Source organism: Strix aluco, chromosome 7 (assembly GCF_031877795.1).
Source record: "Strix aluco isolate bStrAlu1 chromosome 7, bStrAlu1.hap1, whole genome shotgun sequence".
Lineage (NCBI taxonomy): Eukaryota > Metazoa > Chordata > Aves > Strigiformes > Strigidae > Strix > Strix aluco.
This window is the reverse complement of record NC_133937.1, coordinates 33,593,702-33,612,958: the sequence shown is the minus strand read 5'-3', so window position 1 is coordinate 33,612,958 and position 19,257 is coordinate 33,593,702. Positions and strand designations below refer to the sequence as shown.

The following is a 19,257-nucleotide window of genomic DNA, read 5'->3' as shown; positions in this document are numbered from 1 at the left end:
AGAGTGGGACATTAAAGAGAATTACGTGGATCTGTGTAGCAGTGCATTTAGTGGCTTGTCTTGGCTGGGAAGGCTTTTGTTTTTAGTGTTGTGTAGCTGGCATGTAGGGGGTCTACTGGGGGAGTTAGTAGGGAACGACATGATTTTTAAGTCCCCTTCCTTCCCCCATCGAGTGACTTTGGATGTGGAATGCTCCTGTGCTTCTGGGTCTTTTATGCCCATTTCCTGACATCAGTTCAATTTGGCAAAGCTTTATTCCTTTAGGAAAACTTCTTGGTGGCCCTGGTATTTCTTTTCGTAGTGAAAGTGTCTGACCTTCTCCTGGTGTCCCTTTCATTTCCTTGATGAAATAAGTAGATGTAGAAGGACGAATGTCTACCCCTTTGGATCGTTTCTATACTACCCATGTAACCCAAGTTTCAAGAAAGCCCTTCTCTGACTGATGAACTGAGAGGAAACATACTGGAAAGATATACACACAACATACAAAATTCCCCCAGACATTGTGACACGACTGCTTTGTGTAGTGATGTTACAGAGTTCAGTAGGTTCTACTAGAAATATCAACTAAAAGGTGAAAAACAGCCTGTGCAAATGAACAGGACCTCTAGAAGGCTGTAAGTAACTCAAGAACAAATTGGACCTCAGGTAACTCTTCACCTGGAAAGTTTGTCAGCTTGGTTATGCTTTTTGGCTATGGCCACATATCTGCAAAGCTGACATTCCCTAATCTCTGCCTCTGGGAACAACCAAATGGATACCAGCTGTGTGTACAGGTATTATACTGCTATCATCCATGCTAGTGGGGTTTGTTCTTTCAATAGTAGTGAAGTTTTTAATTTTTCTAAAATACCACCTTTGATAGAAATTTAGAGTTCAGTGCTCCCATCCTTAATTGAAGTAGTATTTTAGTTTGTAAATCTGTTCATATCAGTGATACAGGAGAATCAATACATGCCCTAGTACATTGGTAAGTTTTAACACTTGTGCAAAACAAGGGGAGAACTGTCTTTCCCATTTATTTTAAGAGCTGGTGGAAAAGATTCGTGTTAGGATTTTTGTCATAGTTAGTCTGCTGCTCTTATGCAACACAGTAATAACAGAGGGCAAACTGAATAAGTAGACAATGTCCTAGGCCATGGTCAGATGGGTTTCAGCTGCTTGCCTCTCCTTTGGGAAGAAGAGGTAGGACTGGGATGCATGTGCCTCAGTACGATGCAGGCTGCTCTCTGTGCCTGGAGGAGCCGTCTGGTCCTTGCAGCCTCACAGTCAGGGGCTGTTGGAAGCAAGACAGCTTTTGAGAAAGAAAGTGATAAATAAAGGCCCAGCTATATTTCTGCAGTCCTAAAGAAGCTGTAGTCTTGAATAGGAAGCGAGCAAAGGGGAGAGGACTGGGTTTCTGGTGCTGCAGAACTCCGTGGCGCTCTCCTGGGACACTGCGTGGTGCTTCCCGCCATTGTTCACACTTCCCTTGCCACCTGTCAAGTCCCCGCGGACTTGCAGTACTCAGGACTGCAGACCTGTCTTGGCTGAACATCAGACTTGTTTTTAATAATGCTTCTAATTTCATAAAGGCTTGGTTAGCATTTAGTCAAGGATACAACACTGACTGATGTTCTTTTTTTAAAAAAAATATTTCATTCAGGTATTTATACTCATTATAAATATGTTCTTAATATTGCACTTCTACTCCTGTTTCTTAGAAGTTTATCTGCCCAAGTGCTTGTACATAATTTATCAAACATGGTGAAATGGGAGTGGATAAATGATTAACTTTTCCTATTCATTAATTTATTTTGCTTTTTACACATAGAAAAATAAAGCTCCAGGTGGCTCGCTCACACCATTCTTTGCAGAGCAGTAGTGTTCATTTCAATGCAAAATAGTCAATCCCAGGTTTTGCAAAGCCTGGAGTTATTCAAAGTCAGATTTTCTCTCCAGGGTTGTCAGTGGCCACAGCAAAGGTACATGTTTGAAATTACACAGAAGCCAGGTGCTGTGATTCAGCCATTTAGTTTCTTCCAAAACAGGGAACACCTGAGATTTGCCTCCATCTGTTGCTTCCATGAAGGTGCAGTGTACAGAGGGCCATTCTGACCTGCTGAAGAAATATGCTGGTTCTGTTCCTGCCTCACCCACAGCATCGTATGAGGGCTCTTGTGTGGGGCTGGAAAGTTTTGAGCAATAGTGTAGGCTGTGGAAAGGAGGCATTTGGGACCATTCCCAGCCGCAGGGGCATGCTGAGGTAATGTGCTGCCTCAAGAGGGTTGGGTAGACAGAAAATCTGGCAAATTATCAATATGGTGGGAAATAGTTCTTACCTTGAGGCACTAGTAGAGTAAGTGTGCAGTGTTATAAATGGGTTTTAGCATATATGATTTCCAGTTGCTTCCATAGTTACAAGCACAATAAACTTGGTTAAAAAGAAAAAATATTGACAAGTGTGTTTGCAAAGAGCTGAAAAAAGAAAAATAAAGAAAGCAACAGGCAGTTTGATTTTTTTTTTTGCTTTAATAACCTTGTGTACCAGCGTTCCCATGCCCCAGACTGATGGTTTGCTCAGCTGCTGTGTACGGAACAGTTGTACTCGGTGACCTCTAGCAAGGGGTGAGTAACTGGGGAACTCCATATGTCACAGTTCCATGGCCACAGAAAGTTGACCTGAGAAGAAAAAAAAATGCTTGAATCAAGATTTATTTATCTATTTTCCCACAAAGAAAAATGAAATGTTGTCAGCTGTCACCTTGAGGATTGTTAGCTCAATCCATACTCGCATTTAAGCCTTCCTTAAACCTGCTGTACAGAATATTAGCATTTGCATACTAACAATAACAAGGTGAAGTTCCTTCTTTTAGGGACCAGCTGTAAAATCTGAGTTTTAATACATGACTAAAATTAATCTCTAAATTCACAAATATAGAGCTCTAGATAAAAAGTCAGAAAGGAGTCTTGTTAAGCTCCCATTATTTAGGCTAGATTATTTAAACTAGATTGCCCCAGTCAAAGCTTTGCAGCTTTTATTTTTATTGTTTTTTTAGGAGCTCACGCTGAAAGGGATTTAATCAGTTTCTCTAAATGATCCATGCCAGTGCCAAACTATAAGGAAGTGTTTTTCCTAATATTTAACCAATATTTCTTCTGTTGTAAAATACATCAAGTAAACCTGGACCTAAACCCAGTGGATGTGTGGAATAGTTGACTGTGACCCTTCACAAACAGCTTATGCGTATGTTTTTATATTCCTCTTTGGGCTTTTCTTTATTAAGAAACACATTTCCTTCAGCTGCTCTATACAGATCAAGTTTTCTAAATCTCTTCTCCTATTTTTCCAGGCTTCAGTCTGTGTGCCTTGTTCCTGAAGTATACTCTCCAAACTTGAAAATGACCCTGCTTCTGGTTATAGTCTTACCCCAGTTATTCAATTTAGAATAATTACTCCCTGGATCTTCTATACAATACTCCTGGTAAAGCACCTGGGAATGAGACTTGCTTTATCTTGGTTTGTAATTGTTTTGCTGTGGCAAGCCAGTATACATTCCAAATTATTCACTGCTGCATTCCTTTCCAGACAGTTATTCCCTGGTATGTACTTGAACATTTGATTTTTCTGTCCAAAGTGTAAGATCTTGTCCTTGTCCTTACTGAAATTCACACTGTTGATTGCAAACTATGTGTTCAATTTAAGACCATTTTCAATCCTGTCTCCCCAAGCTTTTGCACTCCTTTCCCATTCATTTTGACCTGTAAATGGGATATACTTACGCATGTCCATCTTCTCCGTGAATTATATTGAGTGTTTCTGCTCCCAATCTTGCCCAGAGCAGAGTAAATATGGTTTTATTCCAGAGAAATTCAATTTTCTTAGTATTTTTAGGGTTAATTTCAACATCAAGGTATTTTGTATAAACTTGGTCTTGAGAGAGGACTCCACTGCAAATAGAATGAAGATAACAATGTTAAATTTAACAGAGACTACTGAACTAAGCCACATTCTCCACAAGATTTGAGTTTTCCCCTTTGTTACAACAGAAATTTGCACTTTTGCTGTTCTTTGTAACAGTGCAGGACATTGGGCCAGGACTCTGGGAGAGTTCTGAACAGGGAGAGAATGAAAAACAATACTGAAAAATTAAAATACACATGTGGCAGAAGACAACCAAGAGATGATAAGGTGAGGCTGGGATGGTCTCCAGTGCCCAAGTGTGCTGAGAAAATCTCCAGGTGAGATTTTCAGGGAGGATTTTATAGATGAGCTGGGAACATTTGTGAGGCTTTGGTCTGCACGTGCACACAGGATGGTGGGAACGCTTGGTAGCGTGTGGCAGCGTTTGTTTCAGAGCAGGTACAGAAGACAGTAGGAGCTGCTCTTTTGGTATTCAGTGGGAGATGATACAAGCTGTGAATGAAGCTCACTGGCCAGACTATATAAATGTGCCATTTATATACTAGTATTGGCTTTTAATATATCCCAGGGAGGAAAGAGGTACCCACTTAGCAAATTTGATAAGTTCAGGCACAGGATTGCCTTGCATGAGATCATACAGCAAGATGCTGGCAGAGCAGAAAGTCTTGTCAGCATGTGGAGTGAGTATGCTGACACGTGTGATGCCACGCTAGCATGGGAGCAGCTGTCAAAGCACGTGTGTAATGGGTGAGCACTTATGTGCATTCCAAAGGTGTATTTTTTTTTTTAAGAGCAACTCAGAGAAACACAGCACTTCTCCCATCAAACTGTATTCCTAATTTATTGTAAAGTCACATAATCCATGGAAAGGAAGTGACTTGCATTCCTTTATGCAACCATCTGTCTGCCCTTATAGGTCTTATCTATGGAATAACTTTTCTCATATCTGATGTTCAGTAGAACATCTGCAACACACAATAAGTGTTTGCACTGCTTAAATATCTGGATAATGGGTAGATAAGCTTAGCAGTACTAAATGCTATCAGGAAATATTAATTTATCTTACCTGGCAATTTCATATTCTTTTGTTTTCCCCTCCGTGTCATGGAACACTAGGTTTATATCCCCCTTCATTTTCTTTACACCAGACAGTTTGACAAATACTTTTTGTCTCCAAGCTGCATAAAGAAAAGCAAAATACAACTAGATTGTCAGTGATATGAGGGATCTAGACGTGCTAGTATACTGGAAAGTTCTTTTTTCCCTAACTGGAATTCATTCATGTTCTCAATGAAAGACTTGTTGAGCTTGAATTTTGATAAATAATGTAACATTTTTTGACAGATGTTGGCACTTACAGAAGGAACAGAAACACATGACTGTAAATCACAGCAAGGCAATAATTTTTCAAACGCATTATCAACTGTAACAAACCTCCTCCACTTACTAGCAAAAGGTGGGTCTGCTGCTGTATTTAAAAAATACTTTTGGTTTACCCTCTTCAATTTAGCTGGGAATCTGTCAGCATAGTGGCCCATCATTGGACATCCCTCCTGGGAACATGGGAAGCAATCTCCCTAGGGAAAATAAGAGCATCAGTTACTGAGGAGTATTTTTTTTTTCATCCTAGTTCTGACTAAATTAAGGCTTAGGATGCTGTTCTGATCTTGCAAAGCTGTGGCAGTGCTGTATGTTGTCATATCTTAACATCAAAACCTGATAAACTTGTTTCAGATAATGGCTTCTGCACCCATGCATACCAAGCAGGTGTGGAATGAGCAGGTTTAATACCTGTGTAGATGATGGTCTGAAACTTCCTAGTTCAAATAATTTTTCAGTTAGAGTCTAGGACAAAATATAAGGCAATTTTACCCTCCCAGTGGGAGGGAACTTGCCTGTATCCATTTTGCAGCACAATATGGAAGGGGAAAAAGAGGAACATAATTCATAAGTGCATTTATTTAGGTGCTCTAATCAGTTTCCAGTGTAAATTAGAGAAGAGTCAATGATTTTGGAGGCTGCAAACATCTCTTCTTCTAGCCAGGAATTGGTAGGGTGGATACATCTAACCTATGTGCTCTTTGCATAAAGGTTTAGGATGAGAGTTGTATGGGGTTTAATTTTTTTTTTTTTTTTTTCCTATTTGTTGGTATCATCTGTGCTTCAGGATTTATTTTCCAGAGTGGAATAGTTGATGAAGCCACTGTGTGTGGTGCCTCACTGCAGTTCCTCCTACCAAATCATGCCATGAGAGCACAATAACCAACATCCAGGTACTCTGTGTATGTAGCAGGACCTGTTGTGAATGTAGAAATCTGGATTATTTTCTTTACAGCTCACCCACTCCTGAGCTGATATACTTACTGACTCAAAGGATTTGTATGTTTCACAGGGATATCCAAGGTATCCAGTGGGATAGAGGATACTTTCAAAATAAAACTCATGGCTGCGTGAGTGATGACATCCCCCAATGATTGTAGCGTCTGTTGAAACAAAGTTTATGACCATCTGTGAAATAATCTCCTGTTGCGTACAAGAGTAGTCCTTGCCCTACCATGGAAACAGCCGAGGCATGGAACAGAACAGCAGTGTGGTCCTCTAATCACTTTTCATCTGAATTTACATTTCTAGTTGCAGTAGAAGTTACTGTTTTGTCTGGGCTTTCTCTGGAGAACTCTGTGCCAGTTACCCCAAGATTTCAAGTGAGATGCATTGGTCTGCTATGGCATACTAGTCCATTTTAAGAAGATGGCTGTATATATATATATATATACATAAATATGAGAGGTCACAGCAAGATGATATTAATTACAGTTCTAAAAGGCTGAATAGAGCAAGGAGAATCCATGAGCCTTCTGCCAACCTCTCCAAAGTCTGTGGAGAGGTGAGGTGTGTACAGTCCCTGGAAATGCCGAGTGCTTTTGCCTAATTCATGCCTTATGGGTGTCAGATTCTCTTTGCAGCATCTGCAAGAAAACAAAGGTGGTGGTGTTGTGCCACAGGTTTGGTCATGACACTGGCCTATCTCAGCCTGGAGAACCTCCAGCTGGGGCTGTTGGGTTGTTGGACTTGCAGACTCTCTGTTCCCTGACTTTTTATGCTCTGCATGTGCAATTTCAAATTACAGAAGTAAATCTTAGGCCTGTGTTATACCTCCTTTCCCTACAGTGTTTCCTGGGGAGCACTGTTCTGATGCAGCCTTTATTGTTTCTTATTTTCTTTTCTAATTTATGAGTAAATAGACAAAAATCAATTTTGTTTTGTAGTTTTCTCCCAAACAGACAGTTATTTTCACAGTTCACATTTCAGGATTGAATGCAAATAAAGTACTATGCATGATGGGAATGTATGTTTACCTGCAATGATAACTTCAAAATTGCTTTGTTTCATCTCTGGCATTAAATCGGTGCATCCAGGCATCACAGTTCCTCCATTTGGGTAAAAGTCCAGGTGACCGGTGGTGTTATACATTCCAAGCCCTGAGATACACATGTGATGCTGTCAGTGTCATGGTGACATACCCATCCCTGTGGATATTTACTTGCACATGAACACTTACCTATGGCAGGAAGGTGAGCAGCATTACTGTGAATAACATCAACGAAATCTGCATCTGAAGGATCCAGTCTCACCTCAGGAGGTGTACCTTCAAAATAAGGTCCAGCAGGGTCTAAGCCTAAAAAGACCCCACATTTATTGGTTGGGGGAGGGAGAGAAGTGTTGCCCATATTAATGTGTCTTTTGTCAACTTACAACATCAGATATTCAGTATTGTATGAGGCATGTTGAATAATAATGATGTGAATTCAAAGCTAAACTGAAAAAAATGTGCAATAATGTGGCTTTGTGAACCTTTCTGCAAACTTATTGCAACAGAAGTAAAATATTTTCCAATAGAATATATAATGGCATTGTATTACTATGAGACATTTTATTTCCTGTGAGCTTATTACTGGACTGTAAAGCTTTACAAATAGGAAAAACTAAGGATTCTTGGTATGTTGCTTTGCCTTTGTGTAAGGTGCTATGTAACTGAGTGAACGACAGTAATGCTACAAACATATTACCTATCTTTGTCCTTCCACTAAAGAGTTTTTAACCAAACTAGAGAAAGAAGATGTAGTAATTACCCTTGTTTCTGAGAAGCATAAAGTTTGCCTGCTCTTATGCAAGGTGTTTCCAGCACTGCCAATAATTTAATTTCAGTCTACAGACCAGTATGTTGCAAGTTTCTTCCCTTTAGAAATGTGCTCTGCACCTTGGTGAACAGCCTACCTGTTATCCGTCTGATGCCTTGGATCCTTCTTCCTGCCTCTCCTGCAGTATGTGCTCCCAGACTGTGGCCAATTAAATGGATTTCGTGAGGGGAGTATCTGAAGATTTTCTGATTGTTAAGGTAGTGGTGGTGGGAGACAAGAACACAGGCTTTAAATAACAAGCAAAGAGGGTGTCTTACATTATGGGCCTTTGGGAACATCTAGACTGACTTTGCAGAATCACAGAATGGTTTGGGTTGGAAGTGACCCTAAAGACCATCCCGTTCCCACCCCCCTGCCATGGGCAGGGACACCTTCCACTAGCCCAGGTTGCCCAAAGCCCCATCCAACCTGGCCTTGAACCCTTCCAGGGAGGGGGCAGCCACAGCCTCTCTGGGCAACCTGTTCCAGTGTCTCATCACCCTCACAGTAAAGAACTTCTTCCTTATATCGAATCTAAATCTGCCCTCTTTTAGTTTAAAACCATTACCCCCTTTCCTATCCCTACACCCCTGATCAAGAGTCCCTGCCCACCTTTCCTGTAGCCCCTTTAAGTACTGGAAGGCCGCTCTAAGGTCTCCCCAGAGCCTTCTCTTCTCCAGGCTGAACACCTCCAACTCTCTCAGCCAGTCCTCACAGGGGAGGTGCTCCAGCCCCCCGAGCATCTTCGTGGCCTCCTCTGGCCCCACTCGAGCAGGTCCATGTCCTTCCTATGTTGGGGGCCCCAGCGTTGAATGCAGTACTCCAGGTGGGGCATAGAGAACAGGGTACGAGTTCCTTGAGTTAATTATTGTTTAAATTACACTAAGAGTTGACAGAAAATTATCCAATCTAGAATTTTAAATGCCTAGTGATGATGGATTTGCTGTTGTAGTGTTGGCATAAGGTTTCTGTATTCAGTTACCCTTAGTGAGAAAATATAAACCTTCTTTCTCATTTGGATTAACCCTTAATTTAATCTTTCATCAAAATGATCTTATTTTTTCTTTATTTACACTATTATGGAGCCCTTTTTTAGCACGTCTATTCTTCATGTGTCTGCTTAGAATACACGATCATATCACTCAATAATATTTTCACTGACAGGCTTAGGTGGGGTGAGTTCTCTTTTCCAAGTGTCACCTGTACAAGACCTGCACTGCTGAGATATTACACATGCCTTGAAGGTGGAAATGGGGATTAATCAGCATGTAGGCTGCATGCAGGGGTCATGTTTCATCCAGGGATTTCCTAGGTTTTGTAGTGACCAAATACAACAAGGATTGGTTGTTAATTGCTTGAGTTTTTTTCAATAAGTTTGGTTTTCTTTTGTCATACGTGTACCGAGATAAAAGAAGATGTGTAGTATTGGCCTGTCTACCTTTATTGTTAGACAGCAGATTCCTCTGAATACATTTTACTGCAGTACTTCCATTTACAATGCAACTTAACTTTTCCTAAAGTCAAACTCTAGAGGTTTGTAAATTGGGGAAAAGACAAGAAAGTCTAAGGATCATTTATGCATTTTTGTAATGGAAGAAACAGAAACCTAGACTGCAAAAGGTGCAGTAATAGAGATATTAAACGATAACCTGAACCCATCTTCAGGTGACCTGGGATTTGTATACAAAGAAGAAAGTTACAGAAGAACACGTGTGAGGCTGGATATGAGTTTCCTAGGTAGCAGCAGTAGGTTTTACCCCAACAGGTTCCCCAGAAGTGTTTTTTGATACTCAGGTGCTTGCAAAGTTGGCACTTTGCCTTGTGGGCTCTGAACTCTCTCTTGCAGGACTTTAAGATGAACTCCTCCTGACCAGGATCAAGTCCACAACCAGGCAGCGTTCTGGTTTTCAGCAGTTTTAAGTACTCACGAGTTCTTCTGAAGTCAGCAGGAAATGCTGATACTCTTAAACCTTGCAACTGAGCAGTTCTGCACTACATGTGTAAATGTGAACACTTGCCTTCAGGATCATGAAGTTCACAACTAGAGGTCAACTGGACAGTTTACTGTGCCTGTAGACAGCAAATATGGTGTTATCAAGTGAGCCGGCTCCTGCTCGTTTCAGTGGTGCTAAGCTGAGATACTAATTTACTTGTAGCACTCGTGTATAATGCTGGCAAAACTTGTAAGCACTGAACTCGTAGGCCTTGCCTCAATTCCATTGAATGCCTTCTTGACTGTATCATCATATGGAAATGTTGCCACCTACTGGTCTTTAATTAATTGGCACCTCTTTTCAACCACATTCGTTTAATTTGCGTCTTTTGTGACTGTGAGAAGTCCTTACAGAGTTGATAATTAGTACAATTAGCTGGATCTCAACTGCATGCATTGCACAGCTCTTCCTAAAGCACTGTCTGACCATACCAGACAAGGTTCAAAATCAAAGCAGCAACGTCATAACCCCACTATATCCAGTTAAGAATTGTAGGTGGTAAATCTGTGTCTTTTACCTGTAAAGTTTTTATGAAATAAGCAACCTCAGCCCCAATCACGCGGATGTTGTTCACTGCACTGATGTAGGTGCCGTTTGCACCTTGTTTCCAATCGACAGCAATGCAGTTGATATTTTCCACTTCCAGTAACAGCTGATATGGGAACACATAAAGCAAAGTATTTAAGGAAACAGAATAACAAACAGATTCAACTTAAATCAGAATAAATATTGAAAGGTAATATGATAATGGAATTTTTCATTCTTTACTAAACAGGACTCTTCACTGTAGCTCGTACCACGCTGAAATACACATCTTCTTACAAAACAGAATGTAACAACTTATCCCAAAAAGTATCAGCTATGGAAGACCATAATAAAATATTTTACTTTATAAACCATTTGTATAGATATTTCAAATAATTTGGAAAAGCCACACACCTGCATAGTAGTTTCTATGTGCAGTATATGACTGACTTTGAGGGATGTTGGCAGTTTAAATGAATAGCATAGGAAGTAGACTTATTTACCAAGTACCTTTAAAACTGAGAAAGTCATGTCAGACTGTAAAGGTTTGGAGTAGAGTAGAAAGTTTCTATTTCAGCAAAGAAAGCTAACATGTTGGTTGCTTCAGTGCTGGTCACAGTCTTGTGGAGAACAGTGGTATTTCCCCAGGAAGAATAATGTATTAAAGTCTACAGTTGTAGCTTTCTGTGACTAAGGCTCACTTAATTTTTGAGAAAGAACAAGGAGTGGAAAAAAAAAATTAATCCATCATAAACAGCTGAAGGTGAATGACAAAGAAAACAGAAGCTTGAAGAGGTAGTGCATTGGAATCCTGGAACGTGTAGTGTGGAGAAGCAGATAGAATTGTTGTTTCTTTTCAAATGAAAATTTGGAAATTTAATATTGTAGATTAAAAGTTTTCATAATTTACGAACAAAAATAATGCTGCAGATCTGCAACTTAGTATTCAGTGGTAGTCTTTTTCTAGCTTGTCCTTTTCTCTTCCAGGGTGGAAGAAGCACAAACTAGAGTAGATTTTGCTTATCTATCAGATCCGAGGCTGTCATTGACACAGTACACTTAGTACTGTTTTTGTGGTAACTTCCACATGTCATATCTGAAATCCTTCTTTCATTGCACTCTCTAATCAAACAAAAAGCATTTTTTTGTTGGTGTTTTTACTTTTTTTTAAAAGAATTTTTTAGAACTGAGTAGTGGTGAACCAGAATAGAGTTTGTAGACTAAAACTTGAGCTTTGCAACTCAGGAAGGCCTTTTGACTGAAAGACACTTCAGTTGCTTCTAATGGGAGAAGCACTGAATTGTTGTGTCTATTCTGATACTCTGACACTGCTATAGAGGCTGGGGACATCTGTGTTCAGTTTATTGCTTTGATCTGATCTGTAGGGTTTGGGGATGGAAACTCTAAAGAGATGTCTAAGAAGCCTTGACTATGCTGCATCTTCCAGAGTGACATTTACTTCTTGGTTGGTATCTGCTACTACCTAATGAATTGCAAAATGGAAGGTGGACATTGGTGCCTAAAGGACACTGACAGATTGTAGTTAACAACTGCTGATAGAAATCAGAGGATACTCTCTCATACCAAGCACATTTCTACCACCCAGCCTTTTTTTCCAGTGCTGCCAAATCCATGAATGATGAAGGAGGTATTTCTACGTGAGGAAAAATGTGACTTTTGGATGGTTGAGGAGTTTATTGCTGAGATCACCTGTGTGGGGGGGAAAAAAAAAAAGTTTTATCTATTCATACTTTCAAACATTTAAAAAAAGTCATCTAGGTCATCCCCTCTGTAGGACTCAAGGGACTATCTTGAATGGACAAAGTCTGTGATTTTTGGAACTTGGGAACCCCTGTATCTCACCTTTCTTAGTTGCACTATGGTTTTCAAAGAAATTTTGCCCGTGTGGTTTCTGCTGCTCCTGTCTATTTGGCTTAACATAGGAAGAACCCCCTTATGCGGAATATGAAAGAACCTAAAAGGGCCACAGTGTCTCATGATGCCTGTTGGTCTGAGTTGGATGAGTTCCTACAGAGAGCAGCCCACAAGCCCCACATCTCCTGGTTCAGCTTGTTTTACTGACATCACCTTTGACTTCAACGTGTTGCTCTGCATCTAAGCAACACTTTTTTCCTTTTTTTTTTTTTTTTTTTTTTTCCTGGATGGGTGATGTTTCCATGCCTGTTTTTGTCATTAGCTACTCCAGAAGTATGAAATTCTTTCAGCCTAAGAACTGTATGGAATAGGGGTGAAGCTGGTTTTCATGCATTGCTGCAAGCTGCTTAATTATATACTTTCCTTTTTCTCTGAGAATGATTTCTGACTGTCTATTGTTTACAGACAAATACAGGGTCTGTGATGTGAGCTCAGGGAGTTTGGGTGTAGAAGGGCTGTGCCCTAGATCACAGATATATTTAAGTTTAGTGGCTGAGAAGTAGTGCAAGGTATATTTTGACTTATATCAACAACAGAAGTGCTGAGTAACCTGCTGCTGAATGTCTCTTGTGTGCTCACACGTCCCTGCTCTGCGGATCGTAAAAGTTTATTACAGGTATAACTTCTTATCCTTAGAGAGCCTGAGTTGGATTCTCAGCATGGCAACCAGGATTGCTGTAAGCAATGATGTCTGCAACAGTGGTGATGGCATCACAGCTCATGCCAGAGGAATCCTAAACATCCCTGTACAGCTCAGGGACAGTGGGTTTGGGAGCCTGAAAGGGATTTAGCAGCTTCATAAGTATTTGCTGAAGTGATGTGGTCCCAGGTCCTGATTTTACAGGTTCCTCCACATTGCTCTGCTCAGTATTTCAGGGCGTAAGCAACTTGAGTAGTTCTGTCTTATTTTCAGAGCGCAGAGACACAGATAAAAATGTAAAGCCACTGAGATTTCAAGGTGGAATGTGGGCTTGGAAATTGCATAAAATTGATCTTCTTCAGACTTTTATTTTTAAAAGTCACAATATATTCCTATCTCAGCTTCCCTGTAAGACAGCAGTATTCGCTCTCCTAACTGAATACTCAGAAGGCTGTTTATTTGAATGAGTCTTCAACTTTCCTCAGAGACCTAAAGGCATACAAAAGGTGGTCTACCATAACCCATATCCTTGTGCAGGAAAATGCCAGGAAAGCTCTTGTGTCCTACGGTTCAGTCACAACATTCTTTTTGTGCTTTACCCCAGAAGTATATTCAGTACTGTACCTTCAAACTATCTTCTTATTCTGACTTGTTTGCCTGTGATGACTAACATAGACTTTTTAACAACTTAACAACCATTTGTATATTTAGCCAGTTCTTGATGTTAAAAATAAATGTCACCTGTGAGTTATTTCCTGTTTCTCTGGTGTAGAGAGAGAAGCTGATGTTCATATGTTCTGGAGAGTCGGGCAAACCTGTCAGAAGTCTCCCTGGTACCCCAGACCAGGGTGGGTCATCTGTAAAGCAGCCAAGCCTCGGGTAGCAGACTTCTTTACCTAGAGTAGAAGAAACAACTTGTTTATATGTTGGACTCTCTTATGCTTGATGATGTATTTGAGACTACAACAGTGTGAAGAGCAGAAAACTAAGGATTTCATTTTATGATTAATTTTGAAACTGAGATTCATTCCTGTTTCCTTTATGGATATTACCTGAAGCAGGTAACACAAGGGGAGATAAACAATTTGAGGATAAACCAAGTAAAGACCATTGACAACATTTTCTAGGCTTGTAAAGGATTAATTCAATTTCTTTTTAAAAAGTCTTTTAAGAAGTTCTTGTTAAAATTGCTCCTACATGTTTCCTACTCCAAAGCATTGTGTCTCTGCTTGTAGGAATGAAGGAGATCTACACAGTAACCTTGTACTGTGAATGAAACGATAATTTCTTTCAGTATAGTACCTTTTTCTAGATCAAATGGGTCTCTTGCTCATGCTCAACTTTTATGTTTTATCACTGTCTGTTGTGCAAAGCACCCTGTTGCTGAGCAGTTCTTTGTATACAGTAGTCAGGTAAAGACAGCTCGTGCACTGTCTTGATAGAAGTAGGACACGTGACTGAACATCTCCGTGAATTTTCAGCACAGCGTTATGTCTCTTGTATTCTTAGTAATAAAATTTAAACAGAGAAGAACCTTTTAACATTAGTTCTATGCACAGTAATAGACATCGTCATACAATGACCTGCAAATCATACTACAACTTCAATGTAAAGGAAAATGCCAGTCATCATCTCCTATATATTATTTCATCTGAATTCACCCTCTAGTGGTAGTTTTTATAGATACAGTGTCTCACCTGCTACTGTGCCAAGGACATAAAATGCAAGAATCCACATTCCAACCACCTAAAGCAAATTGAATATACAGGTTAAGTATTTTATTTGGAGTGATTTGTCCTTTTAAAAAGACTGTAATACAAAGAGAAATGCAAAGACCTGCACCCGAAGAGGAATAACCTCATACACCAGTCAGTACATGCTGGGGACCTATTACCTGGAAAGAGGTTTTGCAGGAAGAAACCTGAGGGTCCTGGTGGGCGCCAACTGACCATAAGCCAGTAACATGCCCTTGCAGCAAAGGCAGCCAGACAGTACCATCCTGGACTGCATTAGGAGGAATGTTGTCAGCAGGATGAGGGAGGTGACCCTTGCCCTCCACTCAGTTTTGCTGTTCATTGCATTTCTTGAGCTGCCAATACTGCATGCAGGTTGCTGAGGGAATGAATCAGATCATGAGATCCTGATTTTTTCCAGCTGTGAGGAGATAGGTGGGAGGTGTGGTAGAACAAAGACGGTGATACCTGTAACTTGATAAATCTGCATGCTTGACAGCTTGGGCCCCTCACTACACGAAAGATATTGAGGTGCTGGAGCATGTCCAAAGAAGAGCAACGAAGCTGGTGAAGGGTCTAGAGCACGAGTGTTGTGAGGAACAGCTGAGGGAACTGGGGTTGTTTAGTCTGGAGAAGAGGAGGCTGAGGAGAGATCTTATTGCTCTACAACTACCTGAAAGGAGGTTGCAGAGAGCTGGGTGTTTGTCTCTTCTCCCAAGTAACAAGTGATAGGACAAAAGGAAATGACCTCAACTTGTGCCAGGGGAGGTTTAGATTGGATATTAGGAAAAATTTCTTAACCAAAAGGGTTGTCAAGCATTGGAACAGGTTGCCCAGAGAAGTGGTTGAGTCACCACCCCTGGAGGTATTTAAAAAAACTGTAGATGTGGCACTTAGGGTCATGGTTTAGTGGTGGACTTGGCAGTGTTAGGATAATGGTTGGACCTGATGATCTTAAAGGTCTTTTCCAAGCTGAATGATTCTATGATTCTATCTTCAGGCTGTTTGTACTGCTTTTACCTAGGGCTCTTTGCATTTATGCACCTTTGTATCCCTGACTTTATTTGGATTCCTTTCCTCTACACTTTCCTTACTTGGCTTTCCCATGGTAGGGGTTCCACATATTTCACTATTATTCTCCCTTCCCGTTTGCCTTGTTCACTGTTCTCAATTTCCTCTTCTTCTAGATGTTTCCTGTGGCACCTGTCTCTCATTTTCAACATACTGGTAAAGCAAAAATTTTGAGCTGTCACCCATGGCCACTGAGATAGCTCATTAGAAGTAATTAAGAAAAAATGGTAAATTTAGTAAGTATAATCTTGCTATATGGGAAGCTGTCTCTAAGGGATATTTTTAGAGATTTGGCAATGTGAGAAAGCTAGAAAACCAATGCTCCACTGACACTACCAAATGCTCTCCAAAACAAGAGACATTTGGGATTTTCAGAGAATTTGTCCTTGAAGCTTGTGTGTCAAATGTCAGGCAGGAGGCATATGTGATCCACCTATGTGCTTTTTTTGGTAGAAGTTGGATTACTTGGCTGTAATGAGGTGGTTGCCTAACCAGGCCAAATGGGATAGGTCAGAGTGCAGAGTGTGTCTCCGAGCACTCTAATCGACTCTGAAGTCCCTGTGTGGTAATATCTTGTTGTTTATGTGGTAGAGCAGAGGAACAAGGCTGAATATCTAAGCAGTGAGCTGGAGTTGCAAAGTGAAGAGCTGAGAGGAATCATGAAATTTCCTTGGAAATACAATTCTGTTCCTCAGTCTAATATATCCATTGATGTAGTTAAGAGAAGACTCGAGGAGAGTGGAAAGCAGAGAGGAAGTCTGGCAGTAAGAGTATCTGCCAATAGCTGTCAAGGAGTATCCATCATCACGATGAGAACTTGATGACGGTACAAGAAAGAACCACAGAAGCTGTGGCTCATCAAATGAATTGGGGAGCTCAGTAGGATTTCTTTATATTTAATGGAGAGCTCTCATACTCAGGAGGTGTATAGTCCATGTTGAGAACACAAGAGCAAGAAATATAGTATAATTTCTTTTCAGATACAAAATCTGAAAGGCAGCTAACGAGTAATGATTTTAGAAAATGTGGGAGCTTATTGCCAAATAAAAGTGATAAGTAGTTTTCTTTCAGAGGTTCTTCCTTTGAAGGCAGAAAATAGAAATGAACATGTAGCTAGGTAAATAATGGAAGATGCAGAAATGTTATTTTTTTTATTTTTTGGGGAATGTTGATTCATTCTGTTATTAAGAGAGAGGTAGTTTGGGTAGGAGATAACTTTTTAGTGGGTAAGTTTTCTATATTAGTCTATGTTAATGACAAAAATATTGCGAAGAGGTTAAGAAATCATATCTTTGTAAAAAGAGTTGAAGCAACATACCATTTGACAGGGGAAAATTCTTTCACTGGGCATTTAAAGAGGCTTAGTGCTGAACAAGAGGAACTGGAATGACTTGTTTGTGAATGCCTAGCCAGTATTGCTGGCAAGAAGACTGCTGAATGCTGAGCTCAATTGTTATACTCAATGGACAGAGGACACGCACTTTGGAAGCAAAACCTGCACTAAATATTTCAAATGGCTGTTCATCTCAGAAGGAAAAAAAAAAAAAAAAAGGCAAATATTCATAGACTGACTTCCTAATGTGTAAAACCTACACTGGAGCAGTATTTCTCCTTCACAATAGGCCAGCAAGCCCCTGTTGCTCAACCTGTGATTCGTGGGCCACTAGTAGATGGTTTGTGAGATATGAGAAAGTCTGTATAATGACTGTCAACAGTTTATTTTTAAGTCCCACACATGTACCCACACACCCTTCTCAGGACATGCGCACAAACGCATACACAGTGTATTCATGAGAAGCAAGCCCAAATCTCAAGGTTTTTTAATTATCAGCATTTTTAACCTAACAATCTCACTGCAGTAAATAGATTTTTTTTTTAATGTAAACCAAGGTATGTTATTAATCTAATTGCTAAGAATTTTACTCACTATTCTCTTATCACCCTTCTTATCTCTCTTCCTGATGAGCAGTAACAGGATACAAGATGGCCACTGTTTTCTTTAATGAAGATTCAGTAGCTTTATGCTGAAAAAAAAAAAGTAATAGAAAAGAGATTAAAAACCTACAGGCAACTTGGTAAAGTGAAAGAAACTGGAAGAATACAAGAGGACAAAAACCGGGAATATTGGTAACTGGGAATTAATAGCTGGAAGTCGCACATGTTTCATAAGGAAAATGGCAATGCCAACATGTGAATTTATGACCAGTGGAATTAAGATATGAATTAAGAAGAAATAATATTTAATGCATGGAAGAAGTAAAAAGGTGCAGTGTTTCTGGTCCATTACTAGATAAAATGGAGCAAAATGCAATGATGCAGCTGAAGTGAAATGTTTACACTTTTCTTTTTCTGTCTTTACCAAAACCATCTGATGTTCCTACCAGGAAAAAAGTATTCATGGTGATACTCTGTTCAGACAATAATTGCAGATCTGCTGTAGAACAGCTGCTGGAACTAGATACTTTAAAATAATTGGACTTTGGTAACTCATAGCTGAGATCCTTAAAAAAATAAAAAGCTATAAAAAAAACCCCCAACATATTGACAATTTTTTGTTAATTTATTGATTAGTAAGAAAATTCCAGAGATGTGGTTTGAAGAAAACTGATATACTGACAGGTAAAAAAAAATTGGATGAATGACCTGAGGAATTTCAGACCTGTGGAATTCCAGTCCAATATCAGCCTGAGGCAGAATAATGAAAGTCTTCACAGGATACTCATCATGAGAGAAAAATTGTGGAAAAACTGTTAGAAGATTAAGTTGTGTAATTAAATTCATTTACATGACATGACAGACTAAGATGACACTCTTATAAGATCAACATTGTAAGTCTCATGATACTCAGATATTAATAAGATCTGCCACTTGATATTTTGGTTAAGAAATTAAAATTGTATACATGCACTATTACAACAATTAAGTAGATTAAAAATTAAACGGATGGATTAAGTAGATTAAAAATTGAGTAATTCTTGCATCTCAGACTACAACGGTAAAGAACTAGAAGGTGACTCCTGGATTTACAAACTCAGTTCTTGCTACTGTGCAAATCCTTGCATGGCTTTGAGCCTGAGGCATTTAGAGAACACTTGCTAACTGCACACCCAAGCATTGTAACATTGCCCAAAATGCTAAAAGAAACTAATGAAAAAAATTACAATAGTATCTTTAGGCCTCATAAAAAGGGATCATGTATGTATTTGTGCATATACAAATACCTGAAACACTACAGTTTTTTTGTTTGTTTGAATATAATTTTGTTGTTCAGCCCATT

At 39.7% G+C, this 19,257-nt stretch overlaps 1 protein-coding gene across 1 annotated transcript; it reads right to left on the bottom strand.

Moving 5' to 3' along the window:
• Window positions 1-2,597: 2,597 nt before the first annotated feature.
• On the bottom strand, window positions 2,598-16,132 carry LOC141926100 (pancreatic lipase-related protein 2-like). The gene is made up of 13 exons (XM_074831337.1): window positions 16,004-16,132; window positions 14,874-14,922; window positions 13,918-14,072; window positions 12,186-12,311; window positions 10,594-10,728; window positions 8,180-8,288; window positions 7,464-7,580; window positions 7,261-7,383; window positions 6,269-6,387; window positions 5,352-5,481; window positions 4,971-5,082; window positions 3,763-3,930; window positions 2,598-2,661 (listed from the first exon to the last, which is right to left on the bottom strand). Exons 1-13 carry the CDS (start codon window positions 16,130-16,132, stop codon window positions 2,598-2,600), a joined length of 1,536 nt encoding a protein of 511 aa, XP_074687438.1.
• Window positions 16,133-19,257: the final 3,125 nt, after the last annotated feature.